Genomic DNA, 20,441 nt, shown 5'->3' on the forward strand with positions numbered 1-20,441 from the left:
AACCTATCATATTTTTTGAAACTGCAGTCCAGAACTCTACTTTGAAAGCATGACACAGAGCCTACACTGTCCATCTGCAGTCTGCCATCTTTATGACAGAGGAGTACAAACTTCAAGAGCAACTCAATTCTAAGAAGAAAAAGATGCTGAGAAAGCCCATCATCATCTCATTTTTAGAATTCTTGGCAACTATACAAATGTATCTTAAAGTCTAAGGACAGAATACAAAGTAAGGAACTCTAGGCTTTACCAAATGATCAGGAATAAAGTTTAACAAAACTGTTACTTACTAACACCCGTTTACCTAGAGACAGGTACTTACAGGGCATTGATACCTTCAGACGGAACAAGACTTTGTCCTGCTCACCATTAATCTAAAGTTACAGTGACGCGTGAGCCCCCTTCCCCAGGCTAGAAAATATTCAAGTCAGAATTGCTAGGTAACACTTATTTTTCTTCAATCAGAAAAATGTTAACGAATCTGATCTTTTAACTATCATTAATATGCGAAGAAAATACTGCCTCAGGAAATACAAAGACACAATAGATGTCAATCAATACAAAATCTCTGAGTGGGTAGAGGGAGGTCCACTGGTACAAAAATAAAGATAAAAAGCCAAGAGATGTCATCAGAGTAAGAAAAATAACTCGGCAGAAAGTCTAATTTTTTAACTGACTTTGCTCCTTACTGTTCAAGTTAACTGTTGGAAGCAAACAAAAAAAAAAAGGTGAGGGAATCCGTAATGAAATGTTTTTAATTTTTTTAATGTACACATGCAGTCAGACCTGAACTTTTCTAAAGACTACCACAATGTATTAAGTTTTATAGAAAAATTTAATCCTGTGGAAGGATGCTATTCACTTAGATTTGAGTATTTTTTTTTTGATATTAACATACAAATTACTAAAGACTTAAAAGACAAAATACCAACCCAATCTCATAGCATAAAATTAATTTTGCTATACATCTTCATCATCTGTACTTACTAATTGATATGTAATAGAAAAATAAGGATATCCAAGTTCAAAGCAGCAAGCAGTGACCACCATTCCTTTACAGCACAGGAAACTCACCTTTATATGTAACCATGAAAATCCAACTTAATTTTCAAACATCTTCATTCAAATTTCACCCATGCTAGAAGAGCTCTGTTAGGTTCTCGGACTTCTCCAAATGCTCATGTCTCAGGAGAGCCTCACTGTTGGTAATCCTAAAACCATTCATTTGCTATTTCTGAACAAAAATTTGTGAAAGCATGTAAACCATACCCCTATCTTCTGGATTACAATGGTTAAGTACAAAAACAATTCATTGAACGTCTTACAAATCATTACAGTTACACATAAAAGCACCTAAGAAATTTAAAAAAATAAAAGATTCACAGTGCACTGAACCTTGGAACATATAAGGCTGGAACATAAGAACACTGAAAAAGTGGATTCAAAAGACCTGTTCTCTCAAAGACGTAAAACATAATGAAGCCAACCCAACACTTTTCCCATCTAGTTTCTTAAATCGCAGCACACAGAAGGAAAGTACTGCATATTCAGCACTCTCCTTGATCACTTGATTTCTTCAAACCATGCTAAAATTCCTCAATCGAGAAAGCTAGTTCTGTGCTAAGCATGGCCTTTCTCAAGGTAACCTGAACACTGAGAAACTTAATACACAGGTTTGAGGGAATAAGTATAGCAGAAGTACATAAAACATGTACATCCAACTTATACATTTTCTGCATAGTTAAGTCACATCACACACATAAACTTTAAATCACATCTTTTAACATTTTTTTAAATCTCAAACTGTCAAGAGAGCTAAAAGCCTCAAGTTACCAAAGTTCCATTCCAACAATACCCTTATTTTGTTCCACCCACAGTGCATTAAATGAAGCAGCACAACAGCAATAATATTTAACCATAGTTAAACTACCATTATCGAAAAGATAATCTGTTGGTTCTTGAAAAGGCTCAACACCATTAGAGGCCATACTTCTGGTAACTAATCTCTTCTGCTTTAGTATGGAGAGCTGAAAATTCCAACTCGAGGCACCAGAAAGACTGACCAAAGCACTCACTTAAAAAGGGAAAACCCCTAGAAAATCACTAAAAATTAAACAGTTTCCAGATGGCAGTAAATGAGTGAAAATGATCTACCTGCCAGGCAAACAGTTTTCACTGTTTCTGTTTGTAATTTAACAGAAATCTGGAATGCTGGGACCAACTAAAAATATGGCTCAAGGAGACCCAAGCAAAGCAGCTGTATTTTTGGAAAAAACAGTTAAGAGCTTCCTAATTGCAATCATATAATGCATTTTTAAAAGGTCACAGAAGGATTCACAAATTTGTCACATTAAAAGACGCAGGATTGTGAATAACCTAATTCTAAACACACTGCTATAACTGAATTATCCTGCTTAGCACCAGGAGGGTGACACTTGTATTAATAAATAGAATTTCTCCTTTAAAATCAAGCCATTGAAAAGCTAAAGCAAATTAATACCAAGTGAACTCCTTACAATAGCACTTCTTTTGAAAGTCCCACCGGGTTAAATAGAACCCCTATTAAATAGGCTATCTATACAGAATAAAGATTTCTACAATAAAATTTACAAGCAGAGATATATTTTGTGGATACCACATGTAAAAAAGATTTTTAAAACCCACATGACAGAAGCACACGCACGCATATGCTCACACTCTCCCCCCAACCCCGAAAGAAACACCTTCAATGAGGTTAGAAGCAGCCCAAACACTAAAGCCCCTTAAAGCCCTGGTGATTGTCCTCAATTATATAGCTAAAATCCTTCTTTAAATGGGCACTGCCATCCTTATTTGGATTTAAGAATCCTAAAGGAGCAAAATACATTCCTAGGAGTGAATTACACGTTACTGCCGTGTTCTGATCCTCCCCTAGTGAAATGCTTTATCTGTACTTGGGTAAACTGCATACCCTTCCCTTTGGCTCCATCATCTAGGGGCTTCATGCTAATAAAAGTGTGTCAGTCTCTGCTACTACTGCAAATTGGAACCTAATAATAACATCAGTTTCCAGAGATCAACACTGAGATGCAATGTAAAACCTAATAATGTCAGTATTCCATACATATTTACACAACTTAATATAGAATAAAGTTTCACAAGAACAAAATCATCATATGATACTAAGGGGCTGGCAGCAGGATGGTGCAGATGTGACCAAAGCAGTTTCGGGGTCCCAGCCCCCATGCTCTCTCCCCACTACCCTCTCTTCACGGTCTCCCAGGTTCACTGACTGCACACAGCACAATTCAAAATCAGAGCATCAACTCCCCGCCCAACCAACTCAGTCCCTCTCCAGGCTGAGGACTTTGTCCTTTAATGAAGTGCTGAGAGTTCATTTTGAACATGAACATTATATAGCAGATGCTGACTCTAAATAAAACCTTAAAAAAACTCCTAGCAGAGGACGATTAGAAAACCTAAGTGGTTAGAAGCAGAGATAGGCACAAAATGCCACCAAAGCAGATGACCTGCAATCTTGACTTCTGTGACATTTCAGCTCTTGTATTCATTTAATAATTGTGTATTTTAAGTTTCTTTTAAAATTTTCAATATAAGGAAACTAGTATTATCAATACAATCACTGTAATGGGTTGATGGAGCATTCCCATTAACTTAGCTATTAGTGATGACTCAAACACTATTTTCTTAACCAGAATACAAAATAAAAACCATAATCACACAGAAAAAAATGCCCTCATAAAAAGCAACTTAAATTCATTAGCCAAACACTGAAAGGGTACATATGTATAAAAAGTTATAACTGCATTTACAGTGCAAACTCATGTTTCTTTCTACTCTCTCTTCTGCACATAGAACATCTCTTCAGAAACATCACTGCCTCCCTGCATTTCTTTAAAACACCTGAGAAAGGTAAGGCTCAAAGAGACACCCACTCAAATGCAACAAGTCTCTGATCTTGAGACTTCCACAACACATTTGTTGCTATCAAAGGTCCAAGATTTTCATTATAGCATTATGGTCAAACTTGAAACTCAGAAAGGCTCTGGATGAAAAGGGGAACTTGCAACGTCCATTACATGCCACAGACTGGCCCTCGGCATGTTCTAGCAACTGGTCTTCACCGGAGCAAGGTAAGTCATATACAGCATCTGCTTAAAAAACAAAATAAATAAGCTCAGTAACTTAGTAAGAAATCAAATCCTGCCCTTCACCTTTTGTTATAAAGGAACTCACGTGCAGTATATATTCATCTCCCCACACTCTAAATCTAACCTAAGTAGAACCACCAAGTTATCTTCCTTTCCCTAAACTGGTACTCAAGTGTATTTCTAATCTACTATTGCTTATTCCAAACAAACATTCAAAATCTTAATCTCAGCCTTTATTTTAAGACCCTTAATATTCACCTGCTTTCAAAAATGGGCATACCTAGGGACTTCCCTGGTGGTGCAGTGGTTAAGAATCCGCCTGCCAAAGCAGGGGATATGGGTTCGAGCCCTGGTCCAGGAAGATCCCACATGCCATGGAGCAACTAAGCCCATGCGCCACAACTACTGAGCCTGCGCTCTAGAGCCTGCGAGCCACAACTACTGAGCCCACGTGCCACAACTACTGAAGCCCGTGCGCCTAGAGCTCGTGCTCCACAACAAGAGAAGACACTGCAATGAGAAACACGTGCACTGCAATGAAGAGTAGCCCCTGCTCGCCGCAACTAGAGAAAGCCCGCGTGCAGCAACGAAGACCCAACACAGCCAAAAGTAAATTAAGTTTTTTAAGAAATGTGCATACCTTTGTTTACCACCTGTATTTGTATTTTGTGCCAGCATAAGGGGAGCTTCTTGACAGAGATCAAAATGTAAACATTATAAAGATTACAATTACAATGTAAGATCTGTAAAGATTCCAATTCTAGAAAAATAAAGCTGGAGGTTATCAAATCTTCAGGGAATATGTCAACCTAAAGAAAAATCCAAATTTTCAAAATCATAGTACAACAGAACTCCAACTTATCAGGGCTTTTTTTTTCCCCCCTGAAAGTAGAACAGGGACGTGACCAGGAAAGTAGGTTTGGAATAGACACCAAAAGGTTGAGGCCGAAATAAAGTCTGATATGAGGTTTCCCAGGATAAGAACACTTTTATACTTCCTTCTCAAGACAACTCAAAATTTTATATATCTGAATCATACCCAACTAAGTTGGATACACATTAGTGTGCCTTTTTTAATGTTCCTAAACATATGGCTTTCTAAAGATTTTCTGAAATAATTGATTTCTGAAGCTACATTACTTCAACTATCAGCCTATCATGCCCACACCACCTAAGGTGGCCAGAAAAGTCCAACTAAGAGGAATTCTACCCCCATAACTTAATGACAGTTCCAAATTCTTCTTACACTTAATTTTCCAAAACAGGGTTAAAGGATCTCTCTCTTGTTTTTTTTTGGCCGTGCCGCAGGCATGTATGATCTTAATTCCCCAACCAGGGATCGAACCCACGTTCCCTGCATTGTAAGCATGGAGTCTTAACCACTGAACCACCAGGGAAGTCCCCAAAGCATCTCTTTTAAAACAGCTTCTATCTTGCTTAAATCATAAACAGTAATGCAAGAAAATATAATTATAATGCTTCTCAATTCTTAAGAGTTTTCTATATGAAAGCCTTAAATCTAGATGGTAAATAAATGCTTACCTACTGCACAGGGAATTTCATACCATTCAAAATAGCACCGAAGAAAAAAATAGCCTATTGCAATTCCAAATGACATCTACTAAATCAGTATTTACAAAGAGCTTTCTACATTCCTCAACATTACCTTCCAAATCAGATCACACACCTACTCTTCATAACTGAGGATGGAGAAGTTCCAAATGTCATTTTAATAAAAGCTATCCTTAGTACCATCTTAACAAGTTGATCATTACCTCAAGTAAGGGGGAAATGTTTCCCTTCTGAAGTTAGCACTCCTCTTACATATATGTGAGAATGAGGTTTCTCCTCACCATTATATTACTTGGGTCTACTCCCTGTCTAACCCTCAAGCAATTATTTATTTATTTACAATATTCATGCACAGCACCAAGGCTTCACATTCACAAAAGAAATAGCACAGTGAAAGGGCAAATAATTTAAATAAATTTATTTTAGCCAGTTTCATATTTAGAGAACTTGACCATATATATGAACTCTCTCTCTATAGACCACGTGCAACTCTTTCAGCTTATCTATCACAGTTCATCATGCACCACTAAAATCAAGGTTACTTCAAAACCAAACCGAATCCCAACCAGCAGAAATTTTAAAAAGAAAATGACTTGCCTGTTTCAAAAGTATCCTGAAGCTTTCGTGGATGAAGTTTTTTTTCACATTTCTATTAAAAAACACAAACACACAACATACCATCTCCATTTATTTCAATTATAAATAAGGAGATATACTATCAAATTTCTCAGGAAGAGAATTAAACCATATAATCACCATGCCCACCTTGCACTGGTATTTTTAATTTTATTTTTAATTTATTTTTTTAAGCCTAAAACTGTTTTTAGTTCTTGATTATACATACAATATGGAAACACCAGAAAACAAGAAAATTATTCATTAAATTTCTCAACCCAGAGATAATTACTATTAACATTCCAGTACATCTTTCCAGCTTTTTTTCTATGAAGATACGTGTGAATGTATTTTCATATAATTATGTAACAAACAGAATTATTCTATACATAGTATTCTATAACCCACTTTTTTTTTTTAACATCTTTATTGGAGTATAATTGCTTTACAATGGTGTGTTAGTTTCTGCTTTATAACAAAGTGAATCAGCTATAATATACATATATCCCCATATCTCCTCCCTCTTGTGTCTCCTTCCCACCCTCCCTATCCCACCCGTCTAGGTGGTCATAAAGCACCAAGCTGATCTCCCTGTGCTATGCGGCTGCTTCCCATGAGCTATCTATTTTACATTTGGTAGTGTATATATGTCCATGCCACTCTCTCACTTCATCTCAGCTTACCCTTCCCCCTCCCCATGTCCTCAAGTCCATTCTCTACGTCTGCATCTTTATTTCTGTCCTGCCCCTAGGTTCTTCAGAACCGCTTTTTTTTTTTTTTTTTAGATTCCATATATATGTGTTAGCATACAGTATTTGTTTTTCTCTTTGACTTACTTCACTCTGTATGACAGACTCTAGGTCCACCCACCTCATTACAAATAACTCAATTTAGTTTCTTTTTATGGCTGAGTAATATTCCATTGTATATATGTGCCACATCTTCTTTATCCATTCATCTGTCAATGGACACTTAGGTTGCTTCCATGTCCTGGCTATTGTAAACAGAACTGCAATGAACATTGCGGTACATGACTCTTTTTGAATTATGGTTTTCTCGGGGTTTATGCCCAGTAGTGGGATTGATGGGTCATATGGTAGTTCTATTTTTAGTTTTTTAAGGAACCTCCATACTGTTCTCCATAGCGGCTGTATCAATTTACATTCCCACCAACAGTGCAAGAGGGTTCCCTTTTCTCCACACCCTCTCCAGCATTTATTGTTTGTAGATTTTTTGATGATGGCCATTCTGACCAGTGTGAGGTGATACCTCATTGTAGTTTTTTGCCTTTGCCCTGCAGGATCTTTTTTTTTTTTTTTTTAACATCTTTATTAGAGTATAATTGCTTTACAATGGTGTAATTAGTTTCGGCTTTATAACAAAGTGAATCAGCTATACATATGATTAGTGATGTTGAGCATCCTTTCATGTGTTTGTTGGCAATCCGTGTATCTTCTTTGGAGAAATGTCTATTTAGGTCTTCTGCCCCTTTTTGGATTGGGTTGTTTGTTTTTTTGATATTGAGCTGCATGAGCTGTTTGTAAATTTTGGAGATTAATCCTTTGCAGTTGCTTCATTTGCAAATATTTTCTCCCATTCTGAGGGTTGTCTTTTTGTCTTGTTTATGTTTTCCTTTGCTGTGCAAAAGCTTTTAAGTTTCATTAGGTCCCATTTGTTTATTTTTGCTTTTATCTCCATTTCTCTAGGAGGTGGGTCAAAAAGGATACAACCCACTTTTTAAATGTATATACTATGAACATATTCCTTTTTCAATAAATACAAATCTACACCATCACTTTCAATGACTACATGGTAGTCTATGGCATAGATCTACAATATTGCATTTAATATTATCTTCTTAGATATTTAGATTGTTTCCATGTTTTCATAATTAAGAGCAATGGAGTGGGGGCTTCCCAGGTAGCACAGTGGTTAAGAATCCGCCTGCCAGTGCAGGGGACACGGGTTCGAGCCCTGGTCCGGGAAGATCCCACATGCCGCGGAGCAACTAAGCCCGTGCGCCACAACTACTGAGCCCATGTGCCTAGAGCCCGTGCTCTGAAACAAAGAGAATCCACCACAATGAGAAGCCTGCGCACTGCAACAAAGAGTAGCCCCCGCTCACCGCAACTAGAGAAAGCGCAGCAACAAAGACCCAATGCGGCCAAAAAGTAAATAAATAAAATAAATAAATTAAAAAAAAAAAAAAAGAGCAATGGAGTGAATATTCTTTAAATTTCTCTTCTAGGGAACCAAGGTAAGAACTTTTTCAGGCTTTCAATATAGCCAAACTACTCTCTAGGAGGCTGTACCAATTAGCAATTTTAAAGTGTTCTCAATATTCTCAACAATATATAAGTGGCTATCTTTTCATCTTTGCCAATCTAATGAGGAAAAGTGGCATCCCGTTTTAATTTACTTTCTTTGATTACACATTTATACGTTTATCAGTCACTTTTAGTTCTTCCCTTATAAGCTGTTCATATACTTGTTCTCCATCATTAACTTTCTTTTAAGAACTTTCAAAAAATTTATTCAAGTTCTTTTAGACAAATATGAGAGTCATTTGTGAAGTTCCCCCCAAAAAATCAAGGATTCTGATTGGTATTGAATTAAATCTATGTATTAATTTGAGGAGAATTAACATTTTTATAGTACTATCATTTTAATCTGTCCAGCTTTTGTTAGGGACAGATGTTGAATTAGATTAAAAGCCTTCTGACCATCTATTAAGACTCTTCTTTGTTCTTGTCACTATTTCTACCAGAGTGGAGTGCAATAATAGTAAAGGGCAAGTAGTCTAACAGTAAACTGATCTTTAACATGTGCTTGCTAGTGGAATCAATACACCCCAAGTTAAATCAACAGCACCTAGGGAATTCAAGGAAAATACTTTTGTTAAAAACTTGAAATTACTATTATCACCCACTGTTAAAGAAAGAAAAATAGGTGAAGATACAATAAGAAAATTCAACATAGAAATACCAGGACTGGGACTTCCCTGGTGGTGCAGTGCGTAAGAATCTGCCTGCCAATGCAGAGGACACAGGTTCGATCCCTGGTCCGGGAAGATCCCACATGCCACGGAGCGACTAAGCCCGTACGCCACAACTACTGAGGCCACAAGCCACAACGGCTGAAGCCCGCGCACCTAGAGCCCATGCTCCACAGCAAAGAAACCACCGCAATGAGCAGCCCGCACACCACAACGAACAGAAGCCCCCGCTCGCTGCAACTAGAGGAAGCCTGTGTGCAGCAATGAAGACCCAACGCAGCCAAAAATAAATTAATTAATTAATTCAAAAAAATAATAAAAATAAAATAAATACATCTTTAAAAAAAAAAGGAAAGAAATACCGGGACATACAGAAAAGATAAGCAAGGAGACTTATCAGTTTATGAATTACTTTCTGGAACACAGACTAAAAGAATGGAAGTAAATGCCTTAAAATGCTCACACGTAATCTGCCTTTCAGCCTAGTCTAATGAATATGACACTGGCTGTGAGTATTTTGTTTTGTTTTCGTTTTCTAAATTCTATCAACTTGAAGAAAAAAAACAAAAACAAAAACACTGTGATGTTATTCCAAACTTTTAACTTCATTAAAATAATACAGACTCTATTTAGAAAAATAGAGAGAGAATACTTAGGACTTGTCTAGAAAGCAGGGTTGACTACACACTGTTTCCAAAGTATTAAAATATATCTAAATACCCACATATAGATAACCAACAAGAACCTACAGTATAGCACAGGGAACTCAATACTCTGTAATGACCTATATATGGGAACAGAATCTAAAAAAGACTGGATATATGTATATGTATAACTGATTCACTTTGCTGTACAGCAGAAACTAACACAACATTGTAAATCAACTATACTCCAATAAAAATTAATTATAAATAAATAAATAAATAAATACCCACATAAAAAGTAAAGATCAGATGCACATTTGAATCAATGTGATAAACCTATAATTGAGAGTAGGCAGAGATTTTTTTAGTGGGTGAATAGTGCACACACAGCAGGTTCATAAAAATCCTGTCAATATATCAATTCAACGTGCCTTGCCAACGCCCTTGCCCCATCTTAAAAAGCGTGAACTGCCTTCTTAGCATGAGAGCTGTTAACTCTTACCATCAAGGGGTTCTGCTGCTTGCCTGGCTGGCTGTGGACCCCATTTGTTCTTTTCTTTTGATTAGGTGACTCTTGATACTGTTTTCTGCCATTTCCCCTCATACTTTGACTCTGTTTTTCCAATAAGAAGAAATAAAATATAAATCTATATAGCATAATGTAATAGGATAAAACAATATACCCCTATGAATGTATTTAGCTGGTTGAATCAGAGTTCAGCAAAGCCCCCCGCCCCAAAAACCTTCCTTAAACACTGGAGAACCACTATCAATATATTTTCTTATAGAAGACAGTTCTTCACAAAGCTAGAGTCCTCAAAAGATATGAAATAGAAAATATAATGGTCCCTAGGAATCTTTCCACACCTCTTGCCTTATGCCATTTCTGCTCACAGACTGTGTTTACAAGCATGAGGAGTTAAAGAAGAATGGGAGCAAGGAGAGGAACAACTTTGAAAACCTTATGTGACTGCCAAAGAAAACCTCTCTGTGAGGGAACACTGAGGCACATTGACTACAGTCCTTAAAGCTGGAAACAGGCAGCAGATGTGATCACCGTTACCCTAAAATCTGCTTTAAGTTATTAATAAACAAATAGGGATTTTTTTAATTAATCATCTCTTTTTATACAAAATAATAAAGACAACTGGGTTTTAAAATTTGGGCCATTATCCCTAAATTTAGACCTAAAACCTAAACATGCAGTAGTTTACATCTTGCTATTATACTGCTTTAACGAGTTAATTTTCTTAGAAAATAACTCTAAATTTAACTTAAAACACAGTTTTTAAACATTAATTTGGCCTTAGAGGTCTTAAAAAGACAGCTATTTAAGAGGACTAGCTAAAACAGTGAACAGAATAATTTCATTATTATTTTAAAATGTATAAAAATACATTTATTTATGTACAGTCTATCTACCTACAGAAAAAATTAAGCAGTTCCTAAAATAGCTTGAAAACAAGCTAATTTAAAGAAAGAAAGGTAGGGAAATACAGCTTTCAGAGACTCATGTTACCACACACTTTTAATTCAATTTCATTCCATTCTTCTTGGTATTTACCTTTTATTGCAGTACCATATACATAAAATTTAGCACTTGAACCACTTTTAAATGTACAACTCAGTGGCAGTGTATAGTCACAATGTTGTGCAACCACCACCAGTATCCATCTCCAAAACTTTTTCATCATCTAAACAGAACTTCGTACCTATTAAATAATTCCATATTCCCTCCTGTCCCTCAGCCCTGGTAACCTCAAGTTAATTTCTGTCTATAAATTTGTCTACACTAGGCACCTCATGTAAGTGGAATCATACAGTATTTGTCCTTTTGTGTATGGCTTATTTCACTTAGCATGTGTTTAAGGTTCATCCATGTTGTAGCACGTACGCCTCATAATTTCATTCCTTTTTTTTTTTTTTTTTTAAATACTTATTCATTTGGCTGCGCCGGGTCTTAGCTGCAGCATGAGGGATCCAGTTCCCTGACCAGGGATCCAACCCGGGCCCCCTGCATTGGGAGAGTGGAGTCTTAACCACTGGAACACCAGGGAAGTCCCTTTCATTCCTTTTTAAGGCCAAATAATATTCCATTGTATGTTTATTTTGTTTATCCATTAATCTGCTGACAGACATGTGGGTTGTTTCCACCTTTTGGCTATCATGAATAATGCTACTGTGAACACTGGGATATAAGTTACCTGTTTAAGTCCCTGCTTTCAATTCTTTTGAGTATGAGCCTAGGAATGGAATTGCTGGGTCATATGGTAATTCTATGTTTAACGTTTTGACGAACCATCCAAACTGTTTTCCATGGCAGCTGCACCATTTTACATTCCCACCTGCAATGCACAAGGGTTCCAATTTCCCTACATTCCTGTCAACACTTACTATTCTCCATTTTTTTAATTACATTTTTATTACTTCATACCTAGCGGGTATTAATAGTATCTCACTGTGGTTTTGATTTGCATTCTACTAATGATTGTGAGCATCTTTTCATGTGCTTATTGGCCATTTGTATATATTCTTTAAAGAAATGTCTATTCAAGGTGTCTACCCATTTTTTTAATTGGGTTGTTTTATTTGTAGTTGAATTGTAGGAGTTCTCCATATATCCTGGATATTAATCCATTAGATATGTGATTTGCAAATTCTCCCATTCCATGGGCTGTCTCTTCTCTTTTGATAGTGATCTCTGATGCACAAAAGTTTTTAATTTTGATGAACCCAGTATATTTTTAAAAGAATGAACATAAAAAGAGTGGTACCCAAATAGATGGCTAAAGTAATAAAGACAGATAATACCATGGATTAGTAAGGATGTGGAACAAATGGAACTCTCATATATTTTGCTGGGGATATAAATTACTTGAGAATATTGTTTGCAGTATATACTCAAGAACATAGGCATATCCACTGCTCCAACATTTCTACCCAATTCTATATACCCAAAATAACTGTGTATGTTCCTCAAAAGACATGTACAGAAATATTCATAGCAGTATGGTTTGTAAAAGCCCCAAAGTGGAAACAACAAACATGTACGAGTAGAATGGATAAATAAACTGTAATATAATCATACACCAGAATACAACACAGTAATGAACCTTTCACTGGTAGCATATTTACCAAAATCAGATGTTAATTCATATTACTTGCTACACTGGATTAATACCAAAGCTGTAAAGGTTAAGGAGTCTCATCCCTACTTCAAATCACAAGTCAGAAACACAGGAGACCTGGATTAACAATTCAGAGCTCTACAACTGTTAATCTGTAATTCCTCAACTCAGATACATTTCAAAGTCAAATGATCTAAAGTTATGAAAATCTTTAAATGTGTATCACTCACCTTTGCTTTTAAAAGGTCAGACATTTCAGAATGATTATTATTATATGGTTTTTGTTGCAGTGGTTGCCTGTGCTTTACCCACTGGTCACCAGGAGAACCTTCAGGAAATAATTGCTGACTGTGGCGGAATTTGGTTCGACTACACCAAGATTTAAAAAATAAAAATCAGATCAGAAAATTTTCACTTATAGTTTTTCTAACACCTGTTAGTTTATCTTACAGACTACAAATTTTACTTTATTTACTGTCTTTCTCTGCCCACTGGAGTATAAGTTCCATGAGGGCAGGGGATTCTTGTTGACTCTATCACTCTACCCCCAGCACCCAGAAGAGTGCCTAGCATTCCATATTTCTTGAATGAATTAATAATCTGTTATTTTTAATCCCAAAGTTTCCTAAATTTATTGATACCACTTCCTCCCTATAAATGACTGTACTTTTAAAAATCTGGGGAGTTCCCTGGCGGTCCAGTGGTTAGGACTCTGCGCTTCCAGTGCAGGGGGCACGGGTTCGATCCCTGGTTGGGGAACTAAGATCCCGCAAGCCGGGATGCATGATCCACCCCCCGCAAAAAAAAACACAACTGAAGAAAATAATTCTTTCATAAATTTAATAAATTTAGTAATAAATTCAATAAATAAATCGAGTCGAAACAAACAAATGTCAGTGGATCTTCCTTCTTAACAGGACAGACAACTCAATTCTTTACTAGGATGCTTAAGTATGGAATTTGATCTGGCACAGGTCAGTTATGGACCCCGGCCATGCTGGAAGAGGATCTGAAAAATTAAGCTACATTGTACAGCAAAAAATTCAGGAGCTCAAAAACGATGGAGAAGCAAATTAAATAAAGATCCAGTCTCAAATACTTATGCAAAAGAAACCAACTGTAACAGTAGTTTGTAGTAAAGATAAGAAATCGTATTCTGTAGTACCACATACATGTGTAATACAGTCCAGAGTCACTGATCCCAAGATCCATATTATAGTAAGATTGTTTTTGAATATTTCAGAATCTGTCCCCTTTCCCATTTAAAAACTGTAATTAAATTGCAGACTCTCTACTCTTTCTTTAGACAAAATTCAGATATTTCCTCCAACACATCAATAGATGTTATTCTATATGCTAAAAACAGACACCACCCTGCCTAAGAAACCTGAAATTTGGTTAAAGAAGTTGCTTTATTGTCTCCTTATTCCATTCTCTAGGACCACAAACCCTAACACTGACTGAAAGATGTGGGAATCTTATCACACACTATGGTGGACAGATTCTCCCAAATATGAACAGTGACACAATTTCTTTTCAAACACTGTCACTATTTCATGACTTTTTAGTAGTGATTGGGTTTTTTTAATCCTGACTACATTCCTGTCTACTTTACTCTTTTTCTTTTTTATTGCTTCCCTTATGTTTAGTAGTATATAATTTGGTGATTATAATCATAGATTCTGAAAGGCAGAAATGACCTTTCAAGGCATTTAGTCTAATCTCCTATCCTCATAAAATTCAACTAAAATGGAATATTCCCTATGTGTTTAAAAAATATTGACTGCAGATGTGGTTTACTCCTATTGTTTACTTTTTAAAGCTCTGGGATAAAAACAGAACACCTAAATTAGAGAAAGTATAAAAAGCAACTCTCTCTGAACCTAACAAAGGCAAAGTTCTAGCAAGCTGATTACAAATACATATACTTATTTAAGAAAATTACTTACTCAGCCTACTCTATAATTGTGATTTGGATACAATTACATTCCAACCAAGAAAATGCTCTTTGCAGTTCATGTCCATGTAATAGTCACTCTTTATAATATACAGTCTAGGCTAGGGAAAGAAAAGAAGCAAGCCCAAGTCTTCACAGTGCTATCTTTCTGAACAAATTATACATACACCAGCATCCCTCATCTCCTCTACACAAAAACAAACTTCAATATATTCCCCCATTCAACCATCTTCAGAAACTCAATTATTTCTAAAGTAAAGATATGAGAACAGGGAAGTAACAGTATAAATACACATACAGAGGATTTTTTTCTTTTCCTCATATTCTATCTATCCATCTAAAAAGTTGATAAGCTCTTATGTATACCATTTTAAAATATGCCTGAAGCTCCTTTCCAACTTCAACTAAGCTCTCATCAAAAACCCTTAAAATAAATTTCAATTATTTGTGAGACCAGTAACAAAATAATACCTACAAAAAGGAAGCCAACACCTCTGCAAACTTTATAAGCAAAATGTCACTGCATTAAAAACTATCAAAATGTCAGAATCCTACACATATATTTCTTTACCTCAATTTTTCCACAGTGGGTTTAGCTGGTGTGCTACCAGCTGAGGAAAATCCATTGTCGCTATCTGAGGAATCGCCAAATCTTCGAGAAAGCCAGTCCCTTAATGGTCTATGGAAACATTAAGAATTCAATTTTAAAACTTGGCTATGTAAAGAAACTCACCATCAGAATTTATGAAATTTTGTATTTAAAGAAATACGAACATACCTGATAAAAGGAATGGCCATAAAAAATTTGTTTGGTGCCAAACCAAGTTTGGATTTTGGGGTCATATCATTTCTATGACAGGGCAATTTCTCAATGGAGAACCACTCAATGTTCTGAAACACAAGAAAATAATTCATTTTGTTAGTTATTTATTATCAAAGAGTTTCTAAAAGCAATTTCCTACATCATTTAATTGGGATACTGTCCAGCAATCTAAAAATACTTTTCAATTACATACCCGAATTTCTCTTCTGGTTTTCGGGTTAAATTTGGTATCTTTTGGAATTCCTGGAATGATGTACAAACGAGCAAGCTGGTCATTGATTCGAAGTTCAATGTAATCATCCTTACAAATATAATCTTTAATATCAAAACCAGTTTCTTCAAAGACCTGGAAATAACAAATTTGGATGATGATTTTCAAGTTTCGCTGTTAGACCTTCAGTTCATTAAAATTTGTTTATATCAAAGACAAAAATTCGGGACTTCCCTGGTGGCGCAGTAGTTAAGAATCTGCCTGCCAATGCAGGGGACACGGGTTTGAGCCCTGGTCCGGGAAGATTCCCACATGCTGCGGAGCAACTAAGCCCGTATGCCACAACTACTGAGCCCACATGCCACAACTAATCAAGCCAGCGTGCCTAGAGCCCGAGCTCTGCAACAAAGAGAAGCCACCCCAATGAGAAGCCGGCGCACCGCAACGAAGAGTGGCCCCCACTCGCCGCAACTAGAGACAAGCCCACACGCAGCAACAAAGACCCAATGCAGCCATACATACATACATTCATTCATTTATTTAAAAACCACTAAGGAAAAAGTCAGAATATTTCAGGGTCTAGTTCTAGCTGTGCCTCTGTTGAACTGTTCACTATGGAAAAACCTCCTTGCATACCTGAGCCTAAGTTTCTTCACCTATTCAGTGAAGGGTAACGTGGGAAATTGTGACTTACAATAATATATATTTGGTCACTGTCCCCCTTTCTGGTACAAGATCTCCTAAAACCCTTGGAAAGTCTTAAGTGACGAAAGCAAAAGTGTCTTTTTGTTATGTTAATTAGGTGACTTAGGAAGCCCACCTAAGGATTGAAGCTGGTGGCCAGGTGATTAAGAGGGCTGGAACTTTCAGCCCCTCCTCCCCCACACCTCCAGGGATTGAGCTCAATCGCTAATGGCCAATGATTTAATCAATCATGACTATGAAATGAAGCCCCCCCTAAAAACCCAAAAGGAGAGTTTCTAGTTTGGTGAACACATGAAGATTTGGGCATAGCAGTGCCCTAGAAGAGAGCATGAAAGCTCCTTGCCCTTTCCCCATATCTTGCCCTATGTATTTATGTCTTCCATTTGGCTATTTCTGAGTTATATCCTTTTATTACAATAAATTGATAATCTACTAAGAAAAATGTTCCTGAATTCTGCGAATCACTCTAGCAAATTAATAAAACCCAAGGAGGAGGTCAGAAGCACAAATGACAACTTGGACTTGCGATTGGCATCTGAAGCAAAGGAGAGTCTTATGGGACTGAGCCCTTAACCTGTGGAATGTGATGCTATCTCCAGGTAGATAGTGTCAAAATTGAGTTGAATTGTAGGACACCCAGCTGATGTCCAAAACTTGCCTGCTGGTGTAGGGAAACACCCCCTACACACACACACACACACACACACACACACACACACACACACACACACACACTATAATTGGGTCCAGAACCCTTACGATGTTAGAATACATCAGTGGTTCCCACTCTGTGGGAAGTCACTGGGAACTCCATATGGATTTTATTCACAGCAACCACAAATCTACATGTATACCAAGCTACAGAATGAAAATGGTCTTACACCAGCGGCTGGTTTCGTGGAAGACAATTTTTGGGCTGCGGGGTGGGGTGGGCGCTGCTCACCTCCTGCTGTGCAGCCTGGTTCCTAACAGGCCCCTGACCGGTTCCATTCCGTGGCCCAGGGGTTGGGAGCCCCCGTCTTTCACAAAGAAAATCATTTCTCAAACATGATAACGGAATGTGATTAATACTAATATTTAAGTGGACAGATTCCAAGAGTATAGCTACAACCACATTTGCACATGTGTGTGTGGGGAGGTGTTGTAAATGCACGAAAAATGAGAACTAGTGAAGTGGATTAATGGTTCTAAAACTGCCTTTCCTCACCATGCCTCAAGGACTACGGGAGTGTAAATCTCAGGAATAAAATGTCACATCTAACCCTCACCTTTTCCTTCAGCCAGAGGACCCATCCTTAATTTGATTAAAATCCCGGGCTTCTGCTTAAAATTTAAAAACCACTGGTATCCTCTAGCCTTAAAGTTCTCCTTCAGATAACATTTGTGTTCTCTGACAAAGTCCTTCCCCACTTCACCCCCAAATGAAAAAGGCTTTGGAGCTTTAGTGTCTAGTAACTAGTGTGCATCTTTTACACTGGAGTTCGTTCCTCCTCTTCCCTCTAGTTTCAGCACATTCTAACCAATCAGTGGGAGAGAACATGCACAGGCCTGAATCTCTTACAAGGTATGGGTGTGAAGGAGCTGTTTCTATCCATTTTTTTTTTTTGTCTCTTCCCTCTTTCTCTTGCCAGTACATCTGACAAGAGAAAGGTATATCTTTCTACCTTCCTCAATAAGGGCACATCTATACTTGTCTCAAACATGTGTAGACTGTAACTCCCAATTTAAGCTCCTCTACGACACCTAACTCATTTCTGTATACTCCCAATTATGCTAAACCTTTTCCTAATTTTAAGAACTAGGTGAATATACTTACTTAAAAACTGCTCTATGGTATATAGAAAAAAGACATTATTTGTATTTCCTACTTCTGGAAATGACAGAGTGGGAACAGAAATACAGATATGCTACCAAAAAGAAAAAAAGTGTTCTTTTCCAAATAAAATTCCAAAATAAAATTCTTTTTTTTTTTTCTTGTGGCTGAACCACTACAGGTTTTTTTTTTTTTTTAAGGAATTTTTTTTAATTGGAGTAAAATTGCTTTACAATGTTGTGTTAGTTTCTGCTGTACAACGAAGTGAATCAGATATATGTATATCTATATCCCTTCCCCTTCTTGGACAGAATAAAATTCTGAAGCCTCAGTGATAGAGATTTCGTAGTTTCCCACATCCCCAAATCTTAACATTTATATACATAAGACAATGTAATTAAACCAGCAATTGTGGATTTATTTCACAACTCATGTATGCTATCTGGAGTGAAAGTCCAGATACTCTGGTTTTCCTTTTCTTTGCAACTAAGGTCTACCCTACTCTACTGCTTCAGACATAGCTTAAAAACATTTTTTTTAATTGTAAATCAATCGGGATGGATATTAGATTTATAACTGTAACAATTAGGACTGGTTTACCTGAAAGTTTACACATCATTGACATAAAATTGTTTCTCTTCAAAGTTTTCATTAAGAAGGTCAAAAGGGAAGACAAACCAGAAGACATTCACAATACACTCAAATCCAGACTATATTAAAAAGTACTATATATCCACAGGACAAGTAAACCAACTTTTTAAAAAAATGGGTAACATGTAAGTGGGTACTTAATAAAAGAGGACATTCAAATGGCCAATAAGAATATGACAATGTGGTCAACATCATTAGACTTCAGAGAAATATAAATCAGAAGCACAATGACAGACCATTACATTCCCATGAGAATGGCTAAAATTTTTTAAAATTGAGATATAATTAACATTATATTAACTTCAGATATACAACATAATAATTAACTTTTTGTATATATTGAGGAATGACCATAAAATTTTTCCCAGTTTTACTGATATAATTGATATATATTATTGCTTAAGTTTAAGGTGTACAGCTTAACGGTTTGACTTACATATACTGTGAAATGATTACTCCAAGTAAGTTTAGTTAGCATTCATCATCTCATATACATACGATAAAAAGAATAAACAAAAAAAAAAAAAAAAGATTTTTTTTTCATTGTAATGAGAACTCTTAGGATCTACTCTCTGAGCAACTTTCATGCATATCATACAGGCAGTGTTAACTATAGTCATCATGTTGTTCACTGCATCCCTAGTACTTATTTATCTTCTAACTCAGTTTGTGCCTTTTGACCACCTTCCTACAATTCTCCTCTACACGCACACACCCTCTGATAACCACAAATCTGATCTCTCCCTCTATGGGTTTTGTTTTTTCAGATTCCACATATAAGTGAGACCATACAGTACTTGTCTTTGTCTGACTTATTTCATTCTGCATAATGCTCTCAATGTCCATCCATAGCGCAAATGGCAGGATTCTTTTCTTTTTTTTTTAACAGCTGAAATATATTCCATTGTGAATATAACATACCACATCTTCTTTAACCATTCATTGATGAACACTTAGGTTGTTTCCATGTCTTGGCTGTTGTAAACAATGCTGCTATGAACATAAGAATGCAGATACCTTTTCAAGTTAGCATTTTCATTTCCTTTGGATATATTCCCTAGTGGAACTGGTGGATCATATGGTAGTTGTAATTTAATTTTTTGAGGATCCTCCATACAGTTTTGCATAGTGGCTGTACCAGTTTACAATCTCAGCAACAGTGAACAAGGGATCCCT

The 20,441-nt window shown here is 36.6% G+C and overlaps 1 protein-coding gene across 1 annotated transcript in view; it reads right to left on the bottom strand.

Annotated features, from left to right (window-relative positions):
- Positions 1 to 2,602: 2,602 nt before the first annotated feature.
- The window catches only part of DCP2 (decapping mRNA 2), a 46,322-nt gene continuing 28,483 nt past the window's right edge, over positions 2,603 to 20,441 (bottom strand). Inside the window, exons 5-11 of the mRNA XM_059916878.1 lie at positions 16,079 to 16,231; positions 15,841 to 15,953; positions 15,634 to 15,741; positions 13,336 to 13,474; positions 10,480 to 10,590; positions 6,321 to 6,372; positions 2,603 to 4,151 (exon numbers count right to left, since the gene is read on the bottom strand). Coding sequence (XP_059772861.1) covers positions 3,988 to 4,151; positions 6,321 to 6,372; positions 10,480 to 10,590; positions 13,336 to 13,474; positions 15,634 to 15,741; positions 15,841 to 15,953; positions 16,079 to 16,231 — 840 coding nt within the window. The 3' untranslated portion in view covers positions 2,603 to 3,987. The remainder of the gene's footprint in view (positions 4,152 to 6,320; positions 6,373 to 10,479; positions 10,591 to 13,335; positions 13,475 to 15,633; positions 15,742 to 15,840; positions 15,954 to 16,078; positions 16,232 to 20,441) is intronic.

This window comes from Balaenoptera ricei, chromosome 3 (assembly GCF_028023285.1).
Source record: "Balaenoptera ricei isolate mBalRic1 chromosome 3, mBalRic1.hap2, whole genome shotgun sequence".
Lineage (NCBI taxonomy): Eukaryota > Metazoa > Chordata > Mammalia > Artiodactyla > Balaenopteridae > Balaenoptera > Balaenoptera ricei.